Raw genomic sequence first — 24,196 nt, forward strand, 5'->3', positions numbered from 1 at the left:
AAACCTAAAGGGGCAATTCTACCCCACCCTATTAGGGAAGCAGTTCTCAACCTGTGGGTCACGACCCTTTTGAGGGGTCAAATGACCCTTTCACAGGGGTCATCCGATTCATAACAGTGGAAAAATCACAGTTATGAAGTAACAACGCAAATAATGTTATGGTTGGGGGGTCACCACAGCATAGGGAACTGTATGAAAGCATCGCCTCATTAGGGAGGTTGAGAACCACTGTATTAGGGTCTCTTTATGTCAGAATTAATGTGATGGCAGTGCGTTTGTTTTTCTTTTTTAATGCACAATTAGAAAAAAAAAAAGGAATTCACGGTGACATGAATCCAACCTAGAGTATCCTTCTAGAAGACGAGTGAGGATTGGAAGTGGGAGAATTTTTGTAAAAACACACACATGCGCACAGACACCCAGCTCATGGAACACCCTCGCTGACTCACCTGGCCAGAGTTCCTAAATTTGGATGCCATGGCGCCGGCGACAGCCCTGTCCACGTTGGCACTGTCGAACACAATGAAAGGGGCATGGCCGCCAAGCTCCATGGAGACTCGCTTCACCGAGTCCGCAGCGTAGCGCAGCAGGATCTATGAACGGAGGAGAGGATGCCGTGAGCGCTGGAACGAAGGACGTAGGACGACGGCACCTTTGTGTTGACATTTTATTCCCAGGGAAAAGAGCAGGCGTAGAACCACATATAAAAGGATTCTTTCTTAAGAAAAGGGTAAAGGCAGGGAAAGGGGAGTGTGGAGTAAATAACGAAGGCATGAAGGGCGGGCTAATCAACCATGTGGGGGAGGGAATGTACCCCTAGGACGGATGTGAGGGTGATTGTACAACTCCCCCTTGGCGTGTTTGAACGATTCAGTCTTATGATATGTAAATTAAGTGCCAATAAACTGTAAAAACAAAAACAAAAAAAACCCTCCAGTAAACAGGAAAAAAACACACCAGAAAACAACAACAAAAGAAAAGGATATAAGAACACAAGGAAGCATTTTAAAATTCGTGGAAAATTCCAGTATCTTTTCGTTCCATTTTGTTTGCAAGCGCCCTTTCAAATGTTTATTGATAATTTTTTCTTCTCTAGTTAAACATTTATCAAATCCTGTGTCCATATTTTCCTAGTCTTCTTCTTGTCCATTTTTAAACTATAGCATCTGTCTTTTTCTTATAGATTTATAGGTTTTTTAAAAAATGTTTTTATTGTGAATGAGGGTTTAATTTCATATCATCAATTTCGTATTCAGCAATTTAAATTACTAATCAAAGCCCCAATCATTTACTCCTCACCCGATCCCTGATTTCTCCCTCTCATGGACGACTATCTTCCATTTCACCCAAGTTAACACCTGTTTTAATACTCTAGTTGTTTTAACTTATCCTTCTTTGTCAACCTTACAGCAGCGCCCCCCTCCCCACCTTCCCCGCAATTTCCAAAGACTGGTATGGAAGTTCTTTTATTTTGTTGCTCCCTGTCCCCCTTCTATTAGTGACACATAAGACTTGTCCTTTCATGATCGGCTAATTTCACTCAGCATCACGTTCTCCAGGTCCAACCATGTCATGAGGAGCTTCGTGGTTTCACCATTGTTTGGCGATGCATAGAATTTCATCGTGTGTACGTGCCAAAGTTTCCCTCCCGATGGCCATTTAGGTTGTTTCCATCTTCTTGTACTGTGCACAGTGCTGCAGAGAACAGGTGTGCACAGTCTGTTCGTGTTATGATTCTTCTCTAGGATATAAACCCAGCAGAGGGGCTGCTCAATTACATGGACTAATTCCATTTTCTCAGGGACTTTTTGAGGGCCTCTTGTATGTACATATTTAGACATGTTTTGTTTGGAATGACCCTGTGCATGTATGAACTGGAATACTTTTTAATTTACCATTGTTTGTGTGCGTATGCACACACATGCACATGACGGTAAATATACACACATAAGCATAGGTGAAAAAGTTGCTATTAGGGTCGCAGTAACATTCAAACATTCATAGCTTCTTTAAAAAAACATATATATGCACACAGGGATTCAAAATATTCATAGAAAATGGATTAAAAAATTATGGAATTTTTCTAAAAGTTTGAAGCCCCCGTGTATTCATGTTGGCTTAGTATTTGTGTAAAGGGAGCCCGAGGAGCCAAAAAGAATTCCTCAGAAGGTGAGGAGGAGGGAGCCAGGGATAAAGGTGAGGGTGTTGTTGTTGAATGGGTTCGCTCACAGCAACCCTCTGTAGGCCAGAAGGAAGCACTGCCTGGTCCTGGGCCACCCACAAACTGTTATGTGGGCCGTCACTGCTGCAGCTACTCCCTCCCTCCATCCATCCATCCATCCAAAGGGTCTCCCTTTACTCAGCCGACTTTCTCCTTTACCAAGCATGATGTCCTTTTCCAGGGACTGGCCTCTCCTAATGATACGTCCAAAGTACATGACATGAGGTCTAGCCATCCTAGCTTCTAAGAAGCATTCTGGTTAGTTCTTTTTCAGTAGTTTTTGCTCGCACTGTAATTCAAATGCGTTGGCTATTCTTTGCTTTGCCTTATTCCACGTCCAACTTTCACATGAGTAGGAGGGCATTGAAAAGACCCTGCCTTGGGTGAGGCAAACTTTTAGTCCTCCGAGTGACATCCCTGCTCAACACTTTACAGTATCTTGTGCAGGACCTTTGCCCAATACAATGTGCCATTTGATCTCCTAACTGCGGCTTCCAAGAGCATGGATTGTGGATCCGAACAAAATGAAGTCCTTGACAATTACAATCTTGTCTTGGGTTATCATGAGATTGTCTATCGGTCCAGTTGTGAGGATTTGGGATTTCATTACATTGACTGGTAATCCATATTGAGGGTGGCAATCCTCGCTTTTCATCAGCATGTGGTTCAAGTCCTCAAGCAAGTAAAGTGGTGTCATCTGCATAGCTCAGGTCGTTAATAAGCCTTCCTCCGATCCTGGTACGTCCATCTTCTTCACACAGTCCAGCCTCTTGACTTAGGTGTTCAGTATGTTATTATTGATGTTCAGTACCATCGAGTTGGTTCCAACCCACAGCAGAACAAACACTGCCCTGTCCTGAGCCGTCTTCACAATTGCACGTATGCAAGCAGACTGAAGAAATATGGTGAAGGGAGGATTTAAACCACGCAGCAACCTCTACTTCTGTTTGAATAACTGCCTCCTGGTCCGTGTTCCAGTTCCACATGTGCACCCTGGAATGTTTTGGAATTCTCCTTCTCCTCAGTGGTATTCAGAGTTTGTGATGATCCACACAGTCAAATGCCTTTTACAGCGTCAATAAAACACCAGTAAACACCTTTCTGGTATTCACTGCTTTCAGCTCAGATCACGGGATGCCGCAATGATATCCTTCTTGCCACATCCTTCTCAGGATCCAGCTTGAATTCCTGGTAGCTTCCTTGGATGCACTGCTGCATTTGTTTTTAAATTCTCTTCAGCAGAATCGTACTTGCATGTGGTATTAATGATATTGTTAGATAATTTCCCCCATTCTGTTGAGGATGATTTCCCCATTCACCTTTCTGTGGCAACATGAACAAGTACAGATCTTTCCCATAATTGGCCAGGTAGCTGCCTACTAAATTTCTTGGCATGCATGGGTGAGTACTCCCATTGTTTCATCAGCTAACTGAAATATTTCCGTTGGTACTCTGTCCATTTCTGGGGCTTTATTTTTCACTAATATCTTCATTGCAGCTCGGTCTACTTCCTTCATACCATTGGTTCTTCTTTATGCTGCCTTTTAGTACAGTGTGTTCCTTTTACCTTCTTTGGATACTCTCTGCGCTGTTCAATGCTTTGCCTAGCAAATGTTTCAGTATTGCAAATGAAAGCTTGTATATTTTCTTCGATTCTTTCACCTTGGTACATACTGAACATGGTCTTCCTTTTTTGGTTTGCTAGCTCCCAGTCTTTGGGCGGACATTATAGAACTTTGTCTTCTTAACCAGAATTTGTCTTCTTGAACAGAAATGTTCTGTTCAGCTTTTTTTTATTTCACTATTTCTTCCATTTGCTTTAGTTACTCAATGATCAAGAGCAAGTTTCAGGATCTCTTCTGACATCCACCTTGATTTTTCTTTCCTGTCTTTTCAATGACCCGTTGCTTTCCTGCATGACGTGCTTGATTGCATCCCACAGCTCAGCAGGTCTTCTGTCATTGGTATTCAACGAGTCAAATCTGCTCTTAAGACGTTCTCAAAATTCAGGTGGGATATCGTCCAGGTGGTACTCTGGCTCCAGTGGACTTGTTTAAATGTTTTTCAACTTTATTCTGAACTTACATATGAGTGATTGATTTTACAGTTGACCTCTGGCCACATTTTGGTTGCTGCTCTTTAGCTTCTTCATCATTTCTTTCCCACAGAAAGAAATTTAATTTCTGTGTTCTCTATCGGGTGAAGCCCAAGTGGGTAGTTTTGGTTTATGCTGCTGAAAAAAAAGATGTTTGAAATGAAAAAGTTGCTGGTCTTGAAAAATTCTTTCACATGATCTCCACGTTTGTTTCTATCAGCAAGGTCGTATTTTTGCAATTACTGTTGCTTCCTCTTTCACATTCTAATTGCCAATAATTATCAATGTACCTTCATGTATAATCAATTTCAGACTGCACAAATTGGTAGAATTCTTCAATTTCTTCATTTTTAGCTTTAGTGGTTGGTGAGTACATTTGAATAGTTATACCAAGCTGGATTTCCACCGCGTGTCTCCAATTTGTCATTCTGTGGTGACTTGTGTATCGCTGTGATGCTGGATGCTATGTGACCAGTATTTGAAATACCAGCAGTGTCACCCAACGTTTCATCAAAAAATTCTTTAAACAGACTAGGAAGAAGGAATAACCTATCCATTTCTGAGGTGTCAGTCATTGAAAAACCTTACAGAAACCAGCAGAACATTGTCAGATATACTATAAAAAACCTTGTGAATTCTAAGTGAAGCAGGGTGAGTTACAGTTTTTCTGCAAGATGAGTCCCGCAGGTCGGATAGTACTCAAAATTCAACGGAGGCAGAGCTGCTTTCTCTGAGTAGAGTTGACCATAACAAAATAGATGGAGACTAGTTTTCAGAACCTTCATTTGCTGAAGGGGCAAGGCTAAAAATGAGAAGAAAAAGCGACAAATATCTATTAGTAATTGGGCTGTGGGATAAATTTAGGAAAATTGGAAGCCGCGAAAAATGAAACGGAATACATGGAGATTGATATCCCAGGCATCGTGAGCTGAAATGGCCTGGAATTGGCCACCTGCGGCAGACGGTCGTACGGCTTACAGTGCTGTGAATGGCAAATTCAAGAAGAAAAGCACTGGGTTCATTCCACAGTCAACGAAATGCGATGGCTAGCTTTTAGTCACTTCACACAGAACACATAACATAGCCTTCCTCCAGCCCCTCAAGCCACCCTCCCCCTCCCACAAAATCCTTAAATAAGAATCTACGTCTGGTCAGAATGAGGAATCACATAAAAAACATCTCCAGGGGATGACCGTACATGGATTTACTGGACCGAGCACTTAACACTGTGCTTGCTAAAAGGGGTGGTCAACATGAAATCGCATGTTTATACCCTATAATGAGTCCGACTGGCACTGTAGGTTAGGCAGTGGACTCACTGCAAGATCGGCAGTTCAAACCCACCATCTGCTCCACAAGAGACAGATGAGGCTGTCTGCTCCCATAAAGACTGACAGTCCGAGAAACCCTCGGAGTCAGAAACGACTCAATGGTAGTGTGCTCTTAGTGGGGTGTATAAAGAGGAATCATGCGGAGGACTTTTATTTTCCTTTGAGACTTAAGTAACATACCTTCCCAGTAGCTGTTGAGCCGGTGAAGGAAATTTTGGATACCAGAGGATCAGTACAAAGAGCTTCCCCGACCTCTTTGGCCTTCTTTTGAGAGCAGGGAACGACATTGTACACACCTGGAGGAATTCCAGCCTGCTTGGCAAGCTAGAAGGAGACACAGAAAATACATGGCAGCAAATGATCAAACTAAACACAAAAGGGGGAAGAAGACATGGAAGTGTGGATCTAAAAAGTAATGGAAAAAAAGAAGAAAATTAAGCATGAATAACAATGGACACAAGGAAGAAGAAAATGTTCTAAAATCGATTGTGGTACAGATTGTACAACCCATGCCTATGTGATTGAACTTTTGAATGGTATGACGTGTGGATGAAGTGCCAAGAGAACTCTTCAAATACATAAATTACTTACATTAAAAAAAAGTCATGGGGAAAACTTTATGCTGACCTGGTGTGGGCAGAAATAGGGGACTGAAATAAGATTGCTATGTGCAATACAGAGAAATGAATATTTCTGTGTTGACGGTATTAAAATAACATTTCTTACAGTGTGAGTTCCTATGTCACTTCAGGTAAAACATCAGCAACAACGAAAACTCCACAGATACCACTTCATCCCCATGGAGATGGCTATTAGCAGAGAAATGGAGAGTAAGTGCCTTTAAGCCTACGGTCAGAGTAGACCAAGCTTCCGTGGGGGAAGTGTCGAGAACAAAACCTACAGTTACCGTAGGACCCAGAAATTCTACTCTGAGATACATGCTCCAAAGAGGTGAGAGCAGGAACTCAAATATACTTTTAGATGAATGCTCCCGGCGGCATTTTTCATAACAATACAAAGGTGAACCAGTCCAAATGTCCACCAACAGAAAAGTAGATGCTTACAAAATATGGTACACGCACAAATTTAAATATTCATCCACAGAGAGAAATGACATTCTGATACATGTTATGCTGGAAAGGATAAACCTTGAAAACATACCGAGTGAGCCAAGTCAGTCGCAAACGGACATATATTGCAGGACGCTACTTAAGTGAAATATTGAGACTCGGCCCGTACAGAGAGACTAACGTTTACTAGTGGCTCCCAGAAGCTAGATAGAGGAGGAGGAGGGACGGATTGCTCAGGCAGCATCAGTGTTCAGTGTGGGGTGGGGGCAAATATTTGGAAGTGGATTGAGGTAATGATTGCAAAACATGTGGATGCAATTAATGTCACTAAATTGTACCCTTCACATAGTTAAAATGGCAAAGGGTTTGTGAGCTATGTGTGTGGGCATTTATTTAAAAGCACAATGGAATCACGATAGAACCTGAAGCAAAAGCCCCAAACCTATACACTACCAGTAAGAAGAAAAGGGGAAAAAAAACGAAAAAAGATTAACCCCTTGGATTTCTTCCCCAAGTAGAAGGACAGGAAATCTTGGGAAAAAGAAAAGTTATTTTGTTCACCTACAGAATCAGGCAGGGACCTGGTGGCCCAGTGGGGCTATGAATGAGCTCATTCATTCTAGTAAATGTACCATCCTAGTGCAAGGGGCTAACAATAGAGGGCCGAGAGTGTTGGGCAGATGGAGAATCCCTGTATCATCCTTAATTTTTTTTCCTGAAAATTTAAAATGACTCTAACATTAAAAACAATGCGAACACTTAGAAACATGAGGGGAATGGGGCTATCTGCGCCCAAACCAACCAACTAAACTATTTTCTGTAAGTGTACTGTTGATATTATTTGTACGCATGTCCCCAAACTGTTTTGCATCTAATGTGGGGCAAAGCAAAGGAGTGATGAGGGGTATATTCCCATTCAATTCTCCCCTGAAGAATGAAGAAAGAAGGCGATGCAAATATAATATCGAAGGGGATAAATAAAACCCTGTAATAAATCAGAGTCTGGAGTTTCTGTGTGATTGTACGCAGTACTTTGTGTACGTGTCTGTATGGAAAGACCTAGCAACAAAGGCCAGCCAGTAGCAATGAGCATCTCTAGTCCCCTGAATGTAGTCTTAAAATATTTCCTAGGAAAGGGGTTAGTGGGGAGCAAGGAGGGAGGGGAAAAATGAGGAGCTGATACCAAGGGCTCAAAAAGAAAATGTTTTGCGAATGATGATGGCAACACATGTACAAATGTGCTTGACACAATGGATGGATCTATGGATTGTGATAAGAGTTGTATGAGCCCCCAGTAAAATGATTTTTAAAAAAAGACTCCTTAAACTAAGCTTAATACTGTCATCTCAGTCTAGGTTTCCACAAATTGTAATCAAACCATTAAAATGTGTTACAATAGGGGGGAAAAAAGGAAACTAGAGATTTTAACAGAAATGGATACTTCTGGAAATATACGTTGGGAACATTTGTCTTATCAGCTGAAAAGAAAATTCTCAATGACCACTTCATCCAACACAAAAATAACAATAAACCGACTGGTGGCTGTTGAGTTGACCCCAGCTCGTGGCAACCCCGTGTGTTACAAAGTACAACTGCTCCCCTGGGTTTTCTTGCCAGTGTCTTTGCAGAAGCAGAGTGTCAAGCCTTTCTTGTGTTTTCGACTGCTGCGTGGATTGGAACCACCAACCTTCAGGCTGGCAGTAGCGTGCAAGGTATTTCCATCTTTCCAGGACCACCTACAATGACTTAAGCCAAAGTCTCTGCCACTGAGTTGATTCTAACTCATAGCAACCCCAGAGCACAGAGTGAAACTGCTCATGTGGTTTGCAAGACTGTAAATCTTCATGGGATCAGAAAGCCTCATCTTTCTCCCAAGGAGTGGGCTGGTGGTTTTGAACTGCTGCCTTTGCAGTTAGTAGCCCAAGGTATAATCTATTATGCCACCATGCTCCTTCCTAAAACTACTACTGTCATGTTCAAAGCCTTTGGAGAGATCTTGAAGAGCTGCCATTGATGAAAAGGGGGAAATCTGACTTTCAAATTCTCTTGCTGGGAGAAAAATGAGCCTGTCTGTTGCCATAAAGATTGATAATCTTGCGAACTCTATAAAGTGTCAGTATGAGTCAGAGTTGACTCCGTGACTGTGGGTTTTAGGGTAATCATTGTAATGAATTGAATTCATCAAGTATGTTAAAATCTGTGCGTTCAAAGAGATGTCCACCGGTAACCTTCGACAGATAATGGGACTAGATTCACTATTTTGAAAAACGGATTAAAAAAAGAATGAACATTGCACCAAGCGGGTAGCCCTCCTGCAGACAGTGGGAAACCCTACGGCATCATTTCCAGTTTTCTCAAAAGGAAACTCTGAGCAAAAGAAAGGAGTGAAAACTGCAGATTGAAAGACTTTTAATCAAGGATGATAAGAAAGTTTGGAAGCAGATAGTAGGAAAGATTGATTAATTAATCAACTTGATTGATGTAATTACTGCCACAGTTAAAAATAGTTGAAATAGCAAATGCCATTATATATATCTATATTTTACCACAAAAAGACTTAAACTATAAAAAAGAAATGATTCATAAATAAAGTAGGGCAGAGGTTACTTTCTGAGGGTAGAGATAACAGGGTTCATAGTTTCTCCACAACAAAATGACACTTCTTGATTAGTTACAAGAGTGTTTAACTTAAAATTATTTTTAAAAAATCAAAACTACTCAAGAAATTAAAATTTAATTAGAAATTTGTTTTATGTGGTTTTGCTGTACCTATTTTAATTTACAATTTCCAAAAAGGAAAAAGAAGCATTACTAGTTAAAATCTAACTACCTTATGATTATTCAGAAGATGAAGGAAGAAAGTGAAACAGCCTGGTTCAAAGTGACCACCGGACTGGGCCAGGTGAGGTTGTTAGGTGCTGTTGAGTGGGGTCCGGCTTACAGTGACCCTCCCGTATATACTACAGACAAACCCCTGCTTGGTTCTGCCCCTCCTCCTGACCTTGACTCTGCATGAGCCAACTGTTGCAGCCACTATGTCTATCCATCTAATGGAAGCGCTTCCTCTTTTTCACTAGCCCTCTATATAATCGTGATGGTCTTCTCCAGGCATTGGTCCCTGTGGCTAACCTGTCAAACACATGAGACAAAGTCTCACCATCCTGCTTCTAAGAAGCATTCGTTCTAGCTGTAGTTCTTACAAGACAGATTTGTTTGTTCCTCTGGCAGTCAACACCATATTCAAATGCATCAAGTCTCCTCTGGTCTTTCTGATCCGCTGTCCTGCTTTTTCATTCATGTGAACTGAAACGTACTGCCACTGAGTCAGATCGACCCTATAGGACAGAGTCCAACTGCCCCTGTGGGTTTCCAAGACTATAAATCTGAACGGGAGTAGAAAGTCTCATCTTTCTCCCTTGGAGTGACTGGTGGTTTCAAACTGCCAACCTTGCAGTTAGCAGTCCAATGGGTAACCAACTACATCACCAGTGCACATAGCATTACACAGCTTACCTGAAAACCAAAACAAAACACCCCTCCGTTCCGTTTATGTTACCGAATGACTCGAAGGAATGATGGACCTCTGAAACAAGGTGTCTTTCAGTGATGTGCCTCTTAAGGACAAACACTTCTAGTCACCAAGTCTGGAGCTGCACCAAGTCCCCAAGAGCAGGGCAGAACAATGGCAGTGATTCCCACAGCTGTCCCACTAATGGTGTGGCAGCTCCTGCATCTGATCGCAGAGAACAAAAGGAAGCGCAGCAGCCCAGAGAGCGCATAGTGGAAAAGGGTCTTCACACAGCAAAGACTGAGGTCATGAAGCAAGAGACCGGTACCCAATCTGATGAGTGGCTGTCGGTTGCAACTGTGAGTCTCTTCTCCCTTCCTTTTCTTCATGTAGTCAGCTGTTTTCTCTCCTTACTTCTAAAAATTCTCTGCGGAAGGATCCGCTGCGTGGCCATTATTTGAGAGGCACTGGAAGGCAGCAGTGAACAAAACAGATGAAACCCCCTGTCTCATGACGCCCCTCACTGACCCAGAGCCCTACAGGGCACCACACCGGAGACACGGTGTGGGAACTGCACCCGATCGGATCCCGCCACACCGAGGCAAAACACTAAGGGGGAGCAACAGAACAGCAAGGGAATGGAGCGGCGAGGTCCCCAGCGAGTGCCGAAGGTGGACTTTGGGGCCAGGGCGTGGTGCCCCAACAGACGGGACTGGAAAACCCTCCTAAAGGCCAACAAACAATCCTGGAACTAACTACAAGCTTTTCTCTCTTGCTGTGTTATTTTTTTTTTTTGTCATTGGTTTGCTGTTGTTGTTTTATGGATTATAAAGATCTACATGGGACCTCCTCCCTGGGGGACAGACAACAGAAAAGTGAGTTAAGGGAGACGTTGAACAGTGCAAGATATGACAAAGTAATAATTTATAGATTATCAAGGATTCATGAGGGAGGGGGGTGGGGAGGGATGGGGGAAAATGAGGAGCTGATGCCAGGAGCTTAGGTGGAGAGCAAATGTTTTGAGAATGATGAGGGCAGTGAATGTACAAATGTGCTTTACAGAATTGATGTATGTATGGATTGTGATAAGAGTTGTATGAGGCCCTAATAAAATGATTTTTAAAAAAAGATGGAAATGTGAAGAAAAAAAAAAGAAGCAGACAAAAGCCCCTATCTCCACCGAACTAGAGCAGGCAGATTGAAGGCCACTGGAGGGTGTTTCGGTGCTGGCTCACAGTGACCCTTATAACGTACAAAAGAACAAAACGCTGCCCATTCAGGTGCCATCCTCACCAACTGCTCTTGTTTGAATCCATTGTGGCCGACGTCTTACTGGGGTCTTGTCTTGTTCGGCCTAAACATACGCTACTTACAGCTGTCAAGGCACACTCCCCCGCACCTCTTTCTCCCAAAGGAGCAACGTGTGACTGAAAAACGCCTCAGTGTATGCAAACAAAAGACCATGCAGTCTGAGAAGCAGACAGAACAGGAGGCAGCAAAAAGGCTTCTTGCTGACCAAATAAATATCCAACTTTAGACTTTGCCATCCCTGCACAAACAGGGAGGAAGACTCACCTCAGCCAGGGCCAGGGCAGAGAGGGGTGTGTCCTCGGCAGGTTTCACCACAACCGTGCAGCCGGCTGCCAGGGCGGCCCCCACCTTCCGCGTGATCATGGCGCTGGGGAAATTCCACTGGGGGTATAGACAGAGAAAACTGAGAGAGGAAGGGTTGTCCCACTAGTCTGGAGGAAGTCAGCCAAGACAGTCACTGCCCAATTGACTGGCAAAGCTCTCCTCTGGCTCTTGTACAAGTGAGCTCTCTGAGCACCTGCCTCCTGCCATGTTGAGCGGCTTAGGAGACAAAGGCTCATCAGGGCAGGAGATATTTTCAAACCTTATCACAGTACAAAGTTATCTCTACCGGGAATCAGAAAACTTCTGGAAAGAGCCAGAGAGCAAATATCCAAAGCATTAGGGTACACAGTATCTGCCACAACGATTCAAATTCTGTGGGAGTAGACACAAATGGGTCGGGCGACATCCCGATGAAACTGTATTTGCACAAACAGGCAACAGACTGGATTTGAACAGACAGGGGGCTGTCTCGTCGTGATGTCACCTGAGCTGTGTACTTGGGAGAACAAAACGGCAAAGGCGATCCTAAAAATAGCACGAGCTCCCTCTCTACTATGTGTGTGTCTGTGTGTATGTGTGTGTGTGTGTATATATATATATATATATATATATATATATATATAGAGAGAGAGAGAGAGAGAGAGAGAGAGAGAGAGCTTCAAAATGGAATGAAAAGATAATTTCCCACGAACTTGTTGATGCTCTATCATATAAACATTTTGTATATATTCTTATATACATGAATAATATTTTATTACAACAAATACTTAGTGCTGATTCTGTTTGGGGCACCATTCTAAGCACTTGAAAACAGTAATGAATAAAATCCTCATCACAAGCCAATGAGTTTGGTAAGTGCATTTTCATTCGCAGATTAGGGAAAACTGAGGCTGGTTCAGTAACTTGCCAGAGACCCCAGAACCAAAGTTCTGAATCACACCTAGTCCATCTAAGGGGGAGGAAGGAGGGCATTTCTAACTACCCTGAGAAGGGGAAGACAAGTGACCAGCTGCCAGAGAATGCAGAGATGTTAATATGAGACCAAGTGGCAGGTAGGTACAAGGAGGGTGGTCAAAGAGCAAGCTGCTCCCCACAAGTGAACTGGAAGTGTACTTCCCTGTCGAACCAAGATCTTATCTCTCAGCTCATTCCACCTACAGAACCCAGCCCAGTGCCTGCTGGGTCAGAGTACCAATGCTTAGCTCAGGGATCCTCAAACTTTTTAAACAGGGGGCCAGTTCACTGTCCCTCAGATCATTGGAGGGCTGGACTATAGTTTTTAAAAAAAACTATGAACAAATTCCTATGCACACTAGATGAGTCGGCTGCTAAGTAGGACAGGCAGCGGTGGCAAAACACCTGGCAGGCTGGATAAATGTCCTCAGTGGTGGTGCATGTGGCCCGCGGGCCGTAGTTTGAGGACCCCTGGCTTAACTATTGGTGATGGCCACACATTAAGCATACACTCTTACAGATTACCTCCCATTAAATATATATATATATAGATCTCCAAGATAAATGTGGGAAATAAGCCTGACTTGAAAGGGCAATAGTCTATGTTCTCACTAATATGAAATGCCTAGCCAGAACAGGTACATGCAGAGAGATGCACATTTACAGAGTTGTTTGGAGGCGAGGTAGAGAGATACTTGGTGCCCTTGCTTAGGTAGAGAGAAGGAGTCTTTGCGTGGGGAGGCACTGGGTTTCTGTTCAAGGCAGTGGGGACGTTTGGAAATGAGCAATGGGGATGGTTGTATACCATAGGAAATATCATTAAGGGCACTGACATGTACATGTAAAAATCCTTGGCAACGGATTTCCTCTCTCTAGATAAACAAAACAATTAGAAAAGTAGGCTCTGGAATGAAAACAATCATCACATCTAAGTCTCATTAGAAAAACAATAAATACTAGAGAATCTTCGTAGACGGGTTGGGTAGTGCCAGTCAGATAAGCCCAGAAGTGGGGTGACCACACATCCGCAGCCACTGGAAATTCTTACGCCCAGTTGCTGCCACCACACCTAACATTCATTATCCCAAAGGACCAGGGAACTCAGCTGTGCCCAGCAAAGGAATCAGGAACCCAGCAACAGGTGACAGAGATAACAGGAGGCGCACACATATCTTCACAAGGAGGAACGAGGGCTTCCTGTGTCGCAGCCGCATCTGCTCCGCCAGGAGATCCTGCCACGCACCGGAGTGATGACTGCAGCCACGCCCACAGGCTGCTTGAGGACCAGCCCCCTCTTGTCTTTCGCGGCCGTATAGATGATGTCTCCGTAGATGCGACGGGCTTCCTCGGAGAACCACTCAAGGAACATGGCGGAATACAGGACTTCTCCCTGGGCTTCCTTGAGCGGCTTCCCCTACATTAAATCAGAGCAGGGCACGTGCTTGTAAATCATCTTATTACCTAGCGAATGGAGTCCCTGGGAGACACACATGGCTCCTAACTCAAAGAATAGGGGAGTGAGTCTACCCAGAGGCACCTTGGAAGAAAGGCCCGAGTTCTACTTCTGAAAAATCGATCCCTGGAAATCCTGCAGGGCACAGTTCTCTTCCGCCACGCACTGGGTCACCGTGAATTGGCGCTGACTTGGGGGCAACCGGCTTGGTTTTTAATACGAAAAGAAAGCATGGCTTGGCTGTCTACATGCTTCAAGGTTGCAAGCAGCGTCGAAAAGTCTCCCAACTCCTGAGGAGAGCATGAGAAAACCCACGGGGTTGTTGAGCAATGTTGGACTTTGCTTAGGACTGCGCAGATCTACACAGGACCATTCTGTCTGTGCTACAGGGTGCCATCAACTTGATGGCAGAGAGACACAGGGGTTACTACCTGACATCCCAGAGAGTGATTACTACCTGGTGCCACAGAATGACTTGTATGTCAACACGCTTACAGAATAAAAGGAGACACCTCAAACTGCCCTTCTACATCTTTCTCCTTTCAGTATCTTCTACACGCTGCGACCATGGTACAATGAACCTTATTACTGATGTGAAAGAGTCAATGGGGCAATAAAAAATGAACCCAAACAATCATGTAGGGGAAAAACCGGAACATTAAAATAGCAGCGCCAGGAGACTGTTGATGCAGTGATTTCACTGTCTCCAGAGGCTTCCAGTGCTCCTGCCAACTGCAGAGCCCCTCCGGGGCCCACACCCCCAGGCACTCTGCCCACTGTGTGCCAGGTCCAGGCAATTTCTGGACCTGGCCTGTGTTCCCAAGAGGTTGGCTCTCTGATTTTATTGAAGGGACAGTCGATCAAGAATCGGTACTACCCTTTTTATTTAGTTCTTTTTAAACTCACAACTGTGAATAAGGTAAGAAAGCTAATTTGAATAAATAAACTATTTATTAAAAAAGTAAAATGACAGCAGTCACACGGTCCCTCCTATTTTCTTTACATTATTAAATAAACTATAACATATAGATTTTGTTTTAGTTAAGATTGAGGGTTGGGCTCAGTTACTTAGGAAAAAATGTTTCACGCACAGAAAGAAAACATTTACAAAGGGGCTGCTGATTATGATATCAGATGATGTGAATGTCTAAATTCAAAATGATGTTCACATTTAAATCCAAGCCTGCAGGCAAGCCAGACTCATTTTCTGTAGCCACAGAGCAGCACTGAAAGAAACTGTGCCAAGCCCTGGGCACTGTGGGTAACTCCTACTTGCACTGCCAAGTAAGGGGTGGCATGGGCCCTATTCTGAGGGTGGACATGGAGTCAGTCCTTGCTTTCCGCTTCACCAGTCTAGCAGCCAAGCGTTCCCTGACATATCCTTGCTCAGCCTCAGCCATACAGAGCTGCATGACTGGACACTGTTTCTCAGCCCTAGCCACTGTAGGCTGGATCAGAGTTCCCATGGGACAGGGACACCTTCTTTCAGACTGCCAAGTAGGCAGACACCAGCCTGTTCACTCTCACTGCTCCTGAGCGTTCATTAATCCATGGGGAGATCACAGAGAGCATATCATACTAAGAGCTGTATGAGCCCCCCAATAAAATGATAATATAAAGAATTAACTGTATAGAATGATATACTACTTTAAAGTGTTAAAAAAAAATACTATCCCACCCACTCCACCATGCCCTGCCATCAAAGTCAATTCTAACACACAGTGACCCTGAAAGACAAGAGTATAGAATTGCTCTTAGTGTTTCCAAGGCTGCTTGTTAATCTTGACAGGCACCGACTGGCTCATCTGTCTCCTGACAAGTGGCTGGTAGGTTAGAACTGCCAACCTCAAGGCTAGCAGCCCTATACTTAACATCACACCACCACGGTGTCTTTCTTACAGCGACTGCTCTAGTTAAACCAAAAGGGGTAGAAAGAGACAAATAGGGTGAAGCGTGAAATGGCTGAGTGCAGCCCTCAGTCCCTCCTGATCTGGTCCACCCACTCACTAGGCTCAGGTGTGGGTTCGGCTACATGAACACATGGGAGCCAAAGTGCCTTCGGCAAGGGAACTGCACATCTGGCCGGACGTTGGACAAAGAATCCCTGGGTAGTTTGCTCAGGGTTACAAACCAGGCTCCTGCACGTACATTCTCAGCTGTGATTATCTTGGCAAGGTCGTCTTTATTTTGCATCATTAAGTCATACCATCTCCGTAGCAACGAGCTTCTCTCCTGAAACAGACATAAAGGGGCAGAAGAACAAAATACCAAGTGTTAGACCCAGCCCACATTCATTGCCATTGAGTCGATTCTGATTCAGAGCGACCAGATAAAGGGTTCCGAAGCTGTGGATCTTTAAGAGAGCAGACAGTCTCATCTTTCTCTTGAGGTGCGGCTGGTGGGTTTGAACCTCCGACCTTGTGGTTAGCAGCCCAATGCCACGAGGGCTCCTTCAGTGTAAGACTGACTATTAGTTGCAAGGCCTCACTCTGGGGCGGAAATGCCTTAGTACCTCTTTGAGGAATAGTGACAAAAAGACCCACATTCAGTTGCACCTACAGGCCTGTTGGTGCTGTCCAGTTGGCTCCTAGGGACGCCAGGTGTGTCGGAGAACAAGCGTACTCCATAGGATTTTCAATGACTCATTTTTTGAAAGTAGGTCACCAAGTCTTTCTTCTGAGGCGTCCTGGAACCACCAAGTTTGGGGCTAGCAGCCAAGAACATGAACTCTTTGCTCCACTCACGCTCACGTGCATTCAGGCACCAGGCTATAAATCCGAGCCACATGATTCATCTCATTACAAAGATACGGTTCTGTCCAAATGAGTGTCTGCTTCCACACTTGTGCACGCCTGTCTTGTTCTCCTTCAGCAGACCTTGAGAGTTTAATTATTTCTCCTTCTCCTTCCAGGTAACAAGCTGTGTGTCCTAGTCTCTCAAGGCCTTGTTGTTACTAAGGCCTCTAAATCTCAAACCCCAGGGAAGTGATTTCGGTATCTTTGGGAGTAGAGCTGAAGTTCTGAGCACCCCAGGTTAAAAAAGGCTGTGGATGGAAGGACAGCCCCCAATCCATTTGCAGGATCCCCCTCAGAGATGAAGCCTCCACTGAATTCTTTGGGGTCTTTAACCTAGGAAGTAGATCATCTTGCCCTCAGCAGAGTGCCTTGCAAAGTTAATGATCTCCACCCCTCTCCAACCAGCCCAAGGAGGGGCAGTCTCTGAGGGGCTTGCCTGGGTTTGTACTTGATGGAGGCTACTGTACTTGGGACAATACAAGGGACCACATAGTACTGAGTGATGGCCTCCCAGTTTCACTCTGACTATGCTGATTGGAAGGCCCTGGACCAATCCTGTAAGCTCTTTTATTTAACTATGTGAATCCCAACCATGACTCTGTTCCTGCTTTTGAAGATCCATGCTCAACTGCGATGTATAGATCTGCCACGTATAGTCGTGAATTTGTGACTGCTCCCTTTGTCCCGTGCTGCATTGACCTGGCTTCCTGACTACGACTCTTCGGACACCATTTTTGGACTTCATGCTAACACCCTCCCTCATCCAGATGATGGGAGTCTGTCTGGATGTTGTCTTGGACTCTTTTAAGGCTTAATAAATGTTCTCCTTAAGTTCTACTTGAGATGGGATCTCTTTAGTACCTTCAAACACTTTATAGTAAACATTTTTTGTTTACCCTTGCCCTGAGCTAAGCCAGTTCAGAATATGAGGATGACAGGCTAGTGCCTTTTGGGTTCCTCTGGTGTAAGATGGAAGAACTAAGACCTTAAAGGCCTTGCAGGGAGAAAGAAATCACACATCCGAGTGAGTGGGCTGCCCTGGGGAGATCATCTGTGCTCCTTTCCTGGGGTTCCTGGACCAGAACCACGAACTAGGTGGCTTTGCACCCAAACTTCTGACTCATAGCTCTGGAGGCCGGAAGTCTAAATGCCTGGTGTCAGTAGGGCCATGGTCTTTTTGAGGGTCTAGCGGAGGACCCTTGCCTCTTCTAGCTACTGGTGTTCCCAGGCATTCTGTGACTGGCAGCGCTGCTGTATCACACGTGTCTCTTCTCCTCTCTGCATAAACTCAACGCTCGTATTGGATTAAAAAAAAAAGAAAAAAAAATCAAGGCAGGTACCACTGAGTCAATTCAGCTCCAGGTGACCCCATCTGTATAGAAAGGAAGAACCACATTCTCAGGGTTCTTTCTCTTAACTATGCACTTTCAGGAACGTCAGGCCTGTCTTCTGGGTGGGTCCAAACTGTCATCCTTTCAGTAAGTAATGAAGCATTGATCTTTCTCAATGCACTGGGTCCATTCATTGGATTGGGGCCCGCCCTAATCTACTACAACTTCCTCTTCACTAATCACATTTGTAAAGATTCTATTTCCAAACAAGCTCACATTCATGGCAACAGGGTTTAGGATTTCAACAAATCTTGTGTCGCACCATACTTAGTTTGAAAATGAGAAAAGGGCAGGAAGCGGCAGGAGAGCGGTGAGAAGAAAGACAACACAATGTCCAAGCCGCACACGGGAACCCGTGGAGGCTCCCAAATCAGCTTTGGTGTGCAAGGCCCATGTGAGCGGCTATGTGAGGGTTCCTGGTAGGTAGGCTGCCCAGTAGAGGGGGTCCCGGGTTCAAACCTCAGCTGCTCCACTTGACCAGGCGTGATGATTGGTGCATGCTCAATAAGACACACACAAAATACGAGAAGACGTCCCTGGGTGATGCAAAAGGCTAATGGTCATGGTTGCTGGTTCAAACCTACCCAGAAGTGTCTCAGGAGAAAATCCTGCTGATCAACTTTGAAAAACCAGCGTAGAAAAAAAAACCACAAAAAATACAACCCAGCCGTGGGGAACCCTGTGAGGCACAGTTCTACTCTGACACACACTGGGTGGCCATGAGTTGGCAAAGCCCAAGGTACTGTACTCGCGTGTGGGAGGTGTAATAATGGCCTTCCAAAGATGAACACACCCAAGCCTGATGGCTTTGAGAAACAGAACTTTGTTTTCTCACAGGTTAGGAGGCTGGATGTCTGAAGGCAGGAAGCTAGTTCTGGAGGAAGGCTTGCTCTCTCCATTGGCTCTGGAAAGACTTTATCCCCCTGGTGCTAAAGCTCCAGAGCCATGGTCACCTGCTGTGGCATCTCCCACATCTTGGCTCTGCTCCTGTTTGTTGCCTTTACATCTTAAGACGGACTCACAACAAACCCTACAGGAATCCTGCTTCATTAACTTAACAGACAACTCATTCCCAAATAGGATAACTCACTCTGGGCAGAGATTGAGATTTAGAATACATAATTCTGAGAACTATAATTCAACCCATCACCTTTTTCTCAAGACGAATGATGAGTTCTTTGCTATGTTGAACGCTTGTCCTGCCCTCTGGCCCATTAGCCCCCTTTCTTGCTCAGCTTCTTTCTCTCACAACATTCACTACTTTCAACACAGCTGTTTGCATGTCTTTATTTCTTCACCTCCCATTACCCCCTCAAGAGAGCTCCACAGGACAGGAAGTTGTGTTTTGTAAATTGACTTCCATATAGCAGGCCAATTCAAACCCACCAGCTGCTCCACCAGCCTCTCCCAGAGAGAAAGGCGAGACTGTCCGTTTTCCTGAAGATTTATAGTCTTGGAAACACTATATAGAGTCGGTATAAATTGGTATTGGCTCAATGGTGGTGAGTGTTCTCAGTAAATGTGACGAGCGAATAAATATCGGGCTATCTTCAGAGGGAGCACTTTGAGACTGTGGGAAATGATTTCATGCGACGGCTTAAAGTCAATCTCAGGGCGGGCGGGCGGATGACAAGGACATTATGAGTTGGAATAGACTCTGTGGTATTGTTTTTCTGTTGTTGTTGGGTGGCACAAATAGTTAAGAGCTTGATTGTTAACCCGAAGGTGGGCACTTTGGACATACCCAGTAGCACGTTGGGAGAAAGGCCCGGATGAGGCACTCCGTTTCCAAAAGACCATGGCCTTGAAAACCTAAGCGGGTGCAGTTCTAATCTGCGCACGTGGGGTGGCCATGAACTTGGGTTTTTTGGTTCTCCCAAACTCAAATCAAAACCACTGCGGGGAGTCGATTCCGGCTCACTGGGGCTGTATCGTGCAGAGTAGACCTGCCGCACGGGGTTCCCACGAATAATCCTTCAGAAACATAAAAACCACTTTCTCCTCCGCTTGCTGCCTAACACTGAACCCTGTGCCAGTTAGGCTCCTGGTTTATCCATTCCTATTGAAGCCTGGGAGTTCCACCCTGGAGGCCTGGCTTCCCTTCCACAGCCAATCACAAACCCGGTTCTTTCTACAGTCCCACCCGCTTTCTCATTCATCGGTTTAGCCCAGAGCCCTGGCGGCGGTTTTCAGGACCCCCGGAGGAGCTTCGGGCTCGGTCCCCGGACAACCTAGGAGACGTCTTCTTCCCACCCCACACACGGCCTTGGCTCTTCCACTTTGCTCACTGTAACTCTCGGCTCCCGTGCAAATCCGTGCTTCCGTTCAGAGTCCCAGACTGGACTGCAGGCCTCCCGAGGCTGGGGGGCAAAGGCCATGCATGGCCCCAGGGCCCGGCGCAAATACTGGCTCAAAGCCGAAGCTCTCCATGGGTTCATTCGTTGGTCTCCCCCTCCCTTGCGTCCACGACGTCGCACCGTGTACGGGAGACATGGGGAGCAGCAGTGCGCTTGGTTTGACTTAGCCCCCCGCCAGCCTGCCCCACCTCCCCACCCGAGAGCGCTCACCTTGGCCGAGACCCGCCTCCAGCTGCAGAAGGCCTCGTAGGCAGCGCGCACGGCGGCGCGGGCCTCGGGCGCCCCGCAGTCGGCCACTTTGCCCAGCGCGGCGCCGCTGGCCGGGTCGTGCACGGGAAAGGTGGCGGCGGCCGGGAGCCAGCGGCCAGCCACGAAGCCCTCGGTGCGCAGCAGCGCCTGGGGAAGGCCCGCCAGGCCCCCGGCATAGTGGCGGCGCGGGCCCGGGCCCGGGGCGGGTGGCGCGCAGGGCCCCAGGCGGCCGGGGCGGGGACCGCGGCCGGGAGGCGCCGGTAGAAGGCGCGGGGCGCCGTAAGTTCGAAGCCGAAGGCAGGTCGCCATGGCCCGGGCGCCAGTGGAGGCGGCGGCAGGAAGCAGGCAAGTGAGCGCGCGCACGCGAGCGCAGGGTCCGCGGCGCCGCAGGGAGGAGGGAAGAGGGAGGAGGCGAGAGGGCGGTGGAGGACGGGCGCTGAAAATCGCAGCGCCTTCTCCCGCGGCCTTCGCGCTGCATGGCCTCCCCAGGCTTTGGACCTTCTTAAGCATCGTGGGACGACTTTATCAGGGGTAGTTTTGGGACAAGATGCTGGGACAGACTCGCTGGGAGATGCACTTGCGATCAGCGGTCATTTCTTCCTTCACCAACCTGAGGCCGCTCATTGGTCTGTAACTATTCCTTACCCCCAACCTGGGCGGACGGGATTGGGAAACCCGGCCCCCCAAAGTCGACACCATCCCCCACCCCCTAAGACTCCGTGCTTGGGCTGTAGATGCGCTGACACTAACCCCCTCCCCACTTCCTCCCTCGAGTCTTCCAAGGGCATGGTGACCTTTCTCCATCCATTGCTGCAGCTGCAGGATTTGAGGTGAAGATTCTCTGCATTCTGCTTCCAGGAAGTGTTTTGAGTGTATGTCTAGGTATTTCATCTCTCCATTAGCTCTGAGTGCGGTGCTCCTGATATGTAATAGTGGGTTTTAGAGACAAAACTCCTAGGAGCCAAAGCCACTACTTGTTGCTGACAACCTGTGTGACCTTAGGCATAGTAACTCACTGCCTCGAGTTCATTCCAATGGACAGAGACCTTACAGGACAGAGAACAACACACCCTGTGGGGTTTTTTTTGAGGTTGTAAATCTACCAGAGCTGAAATCCCCACCCTGCTCCTTTGGAGCAGCTGGTGGATTTGAACCTTGAATCCTGTGGTTAGCAATCCAATGAGTCACCCCCCTTGCCAAATCAATCCTCTCATTTGTCAAATGCAGCCATGTTGTCCTCTAGATTTGCTGTGATGGATGTGTCCTACAGTTCCTGCATTGAATTCAGTGCCGTGTTCAGTCACAGTACCTGCCCTGGTCCAGCCGCTGAGAAAATTAAAAGTTAGGTTGCCAAATAGCAAATGGGCCCATTTGTCAAAATGGAATCAATTGAAGTGTGGGACTGTGAATACTAATGCCGCTTGCTTCAAATAATAAGAGAAACTGGATTCATGAAAAACACATCAGGAGTGGATAAGACTCCTTACCGCTTATGATGTATATGTGACATAAGCTCGCTTACTGAAAGCAGAGAGGATTTGAAGCACTCACTTGCTGATGGGGATGAAAGACAACAGCCTGCTGTATAGACCGGTAAGCAGCATCATGACAAAGCAAAGACAGACACAGTCAGAGCAGAATTCATCACTCGACTGGGATCCATAATTAAGGCCCATGGAAGCAGCAGTCACGAAATCAAATGATGTAGTGCATCGGACTAAACTGCTGCAAAAGACCTCTGTAAAGTGTTACAAAGCAATGATGTCACTTGGAGGAATAAGGTTCACTTGACCTGGTGTGTTAGTCAGGGTACTTTAGAGAAACAAAGCCACAAAAACTCAGGTATGAGAGAGAGAAAGGTTAAGTGCGCATCAAGAAAACATCCCAACCCCGTGCTGCCCAAGCCCACAAGGCCAACATTAACCCATCTATCCAACATCAATCCACAAAGTCCTCCTCCATCTCACAAAACAGACGCAATGATGCAGACTGCAGAAGGAAAGCTGAGTCCGTGAATGTGTAAGCATCTCAGCGCTGGCAGGGGGTCTCCACATGGGTGCTCCAGCACCAGGGCTGCATCAGGATAGGTCCATATGGGTTCTCCTCAGGGATGTCTTGCAGGAAGTGAGCCTTGCCAGCTGAAGCAGGGAACTGGCTAAGGCAGCTGCAACCATCAGAAAGCAGTCATCAAGTCTAACCATCAGAAAGCAAGAGACTTGAGAACTAGAAAGGTGATGAGGCTCACTGCGGCATTTATCCCTCTGCCCTTCAATCAACCCAGGTGTATCAGCCAGGTTGACAAAACTAACTACCTCACCTGGGCTATGGTATTTTCAATGATCTCATATGCATGTGAAAATTGGGCAATAAATAAGACCAGAGAGGAATAAGTGCCTTCGGATCTTGTTGTTCGCAAAGGATATCAAGTACACCATGGGCTGCCAGAGGAGCCAACTAATCTGCTTTGGGAGAAGTACCACCAGAGTGCTCCTTCAAAGCAAGGGTGGAGAGAAGGGACCAGTCCTAGAGAAGGGCATCATGCTTAGTCAAGTTGGAGGGTCAATGACAACAACAAAAGGAACACTCAGCAGACGGATAGATGCAGTGGCTGGGACAATGGGGTCAACTATAGCAATGCTTGTGAGGAGGGCACTGAACAGCAACATCACTGTTCATAACCACTCCTCATCGTGTCAGACTTTAGACTCGTCCTAAAACTTCAGAAATAGCAGGGAATCTTGAATTTTCATGAACATGAAAAGTAAAATGGTGGTTAATCATTCCACTGGTAACTTCATTAGCCACTCTGCCAGAGAAAGATGTGGCAGACTACTCTCAAAGATATCACAATCAGTGGCGAGCAAATGCTTTGAAAATGATTAGGGAAAAGAATGTATGGATGTGCTTTATACAATTGATGTATGTATATGTATGGATTGTGATAAGAGTTGTATGAGCCCCTAATAAAATGTAAAAAAAATTTTTAAATAAAAAAAAGATATCACAATCTTGGAAACCCAATGGGAAAGTTCTACTCTAACCTACAGGATCAATAAATATTACTTTGAATGGACTCTAAGGCAATGGTAATTTCAGCTTGAAATTCTTTGGTAGGTGCAAATGGTTAATTCAATTGA

The 24,196-nt window shown here is 45.8% G+C and overlaps 1 protein-coding gene across 1 annotated transcript in view; it reads right to left on the reverse strand.

Moving 5' to 3' along the window:
- ALDH5A1 (aldehyde dehydrogenase 5 family member A1) overlaps positions 1–21,398 on the reverse strand; it is a 41,043-nt gene extending 19,645 nt beyond the window's left edge. The window contains exons 1-6 of the mRNA XM_075533300.1: positions 21,021–21,398; positions 16,416–16,499; positions 14,058–14,228; positions 11,801–11,917; positions 5,828–5,971; positions 450–593 (exon numbers count right to left, since the gene is read on the reverse strand). Coding sequence (XP_075389415.1) covers positions 450–593; positions 5,828–5,971; positions 11,801–11,917; positions 14,058–14,228; positions 16,416–16,499; positions 21,021–21,368 — 1,008 coding nt within the window. The 5' untranslated portion in view covers positions 21,369–21,398. The remainder of the gene's footprint in view (positions 1–449; positions 594–5,827; positions 5,972–11,800; positions 11,918–14,057; positions 14,229–16,415; positions 16,500–21,020) is intronic.
- Between the last annotated feature and the right edge of the window lie 2,798 nt (positions 21,399–24,196).

Source organism: Tenrec ecaudatus, chromosome 1 (genome assembly GCF_050624435.1).
Source record: "Tenrec ecaudatus isolate mTenEca1 chromosome 1, mTenEca1.hap1, whole genome shotgun sequence".
Taxonomy (NCBI): domain Eukaryota; kingdom Metazoa; phylum Chordata; class Mammalia; order Afrosoricida; family Tenrecidae; genus Tenrec; species Tenrec ecaudatus.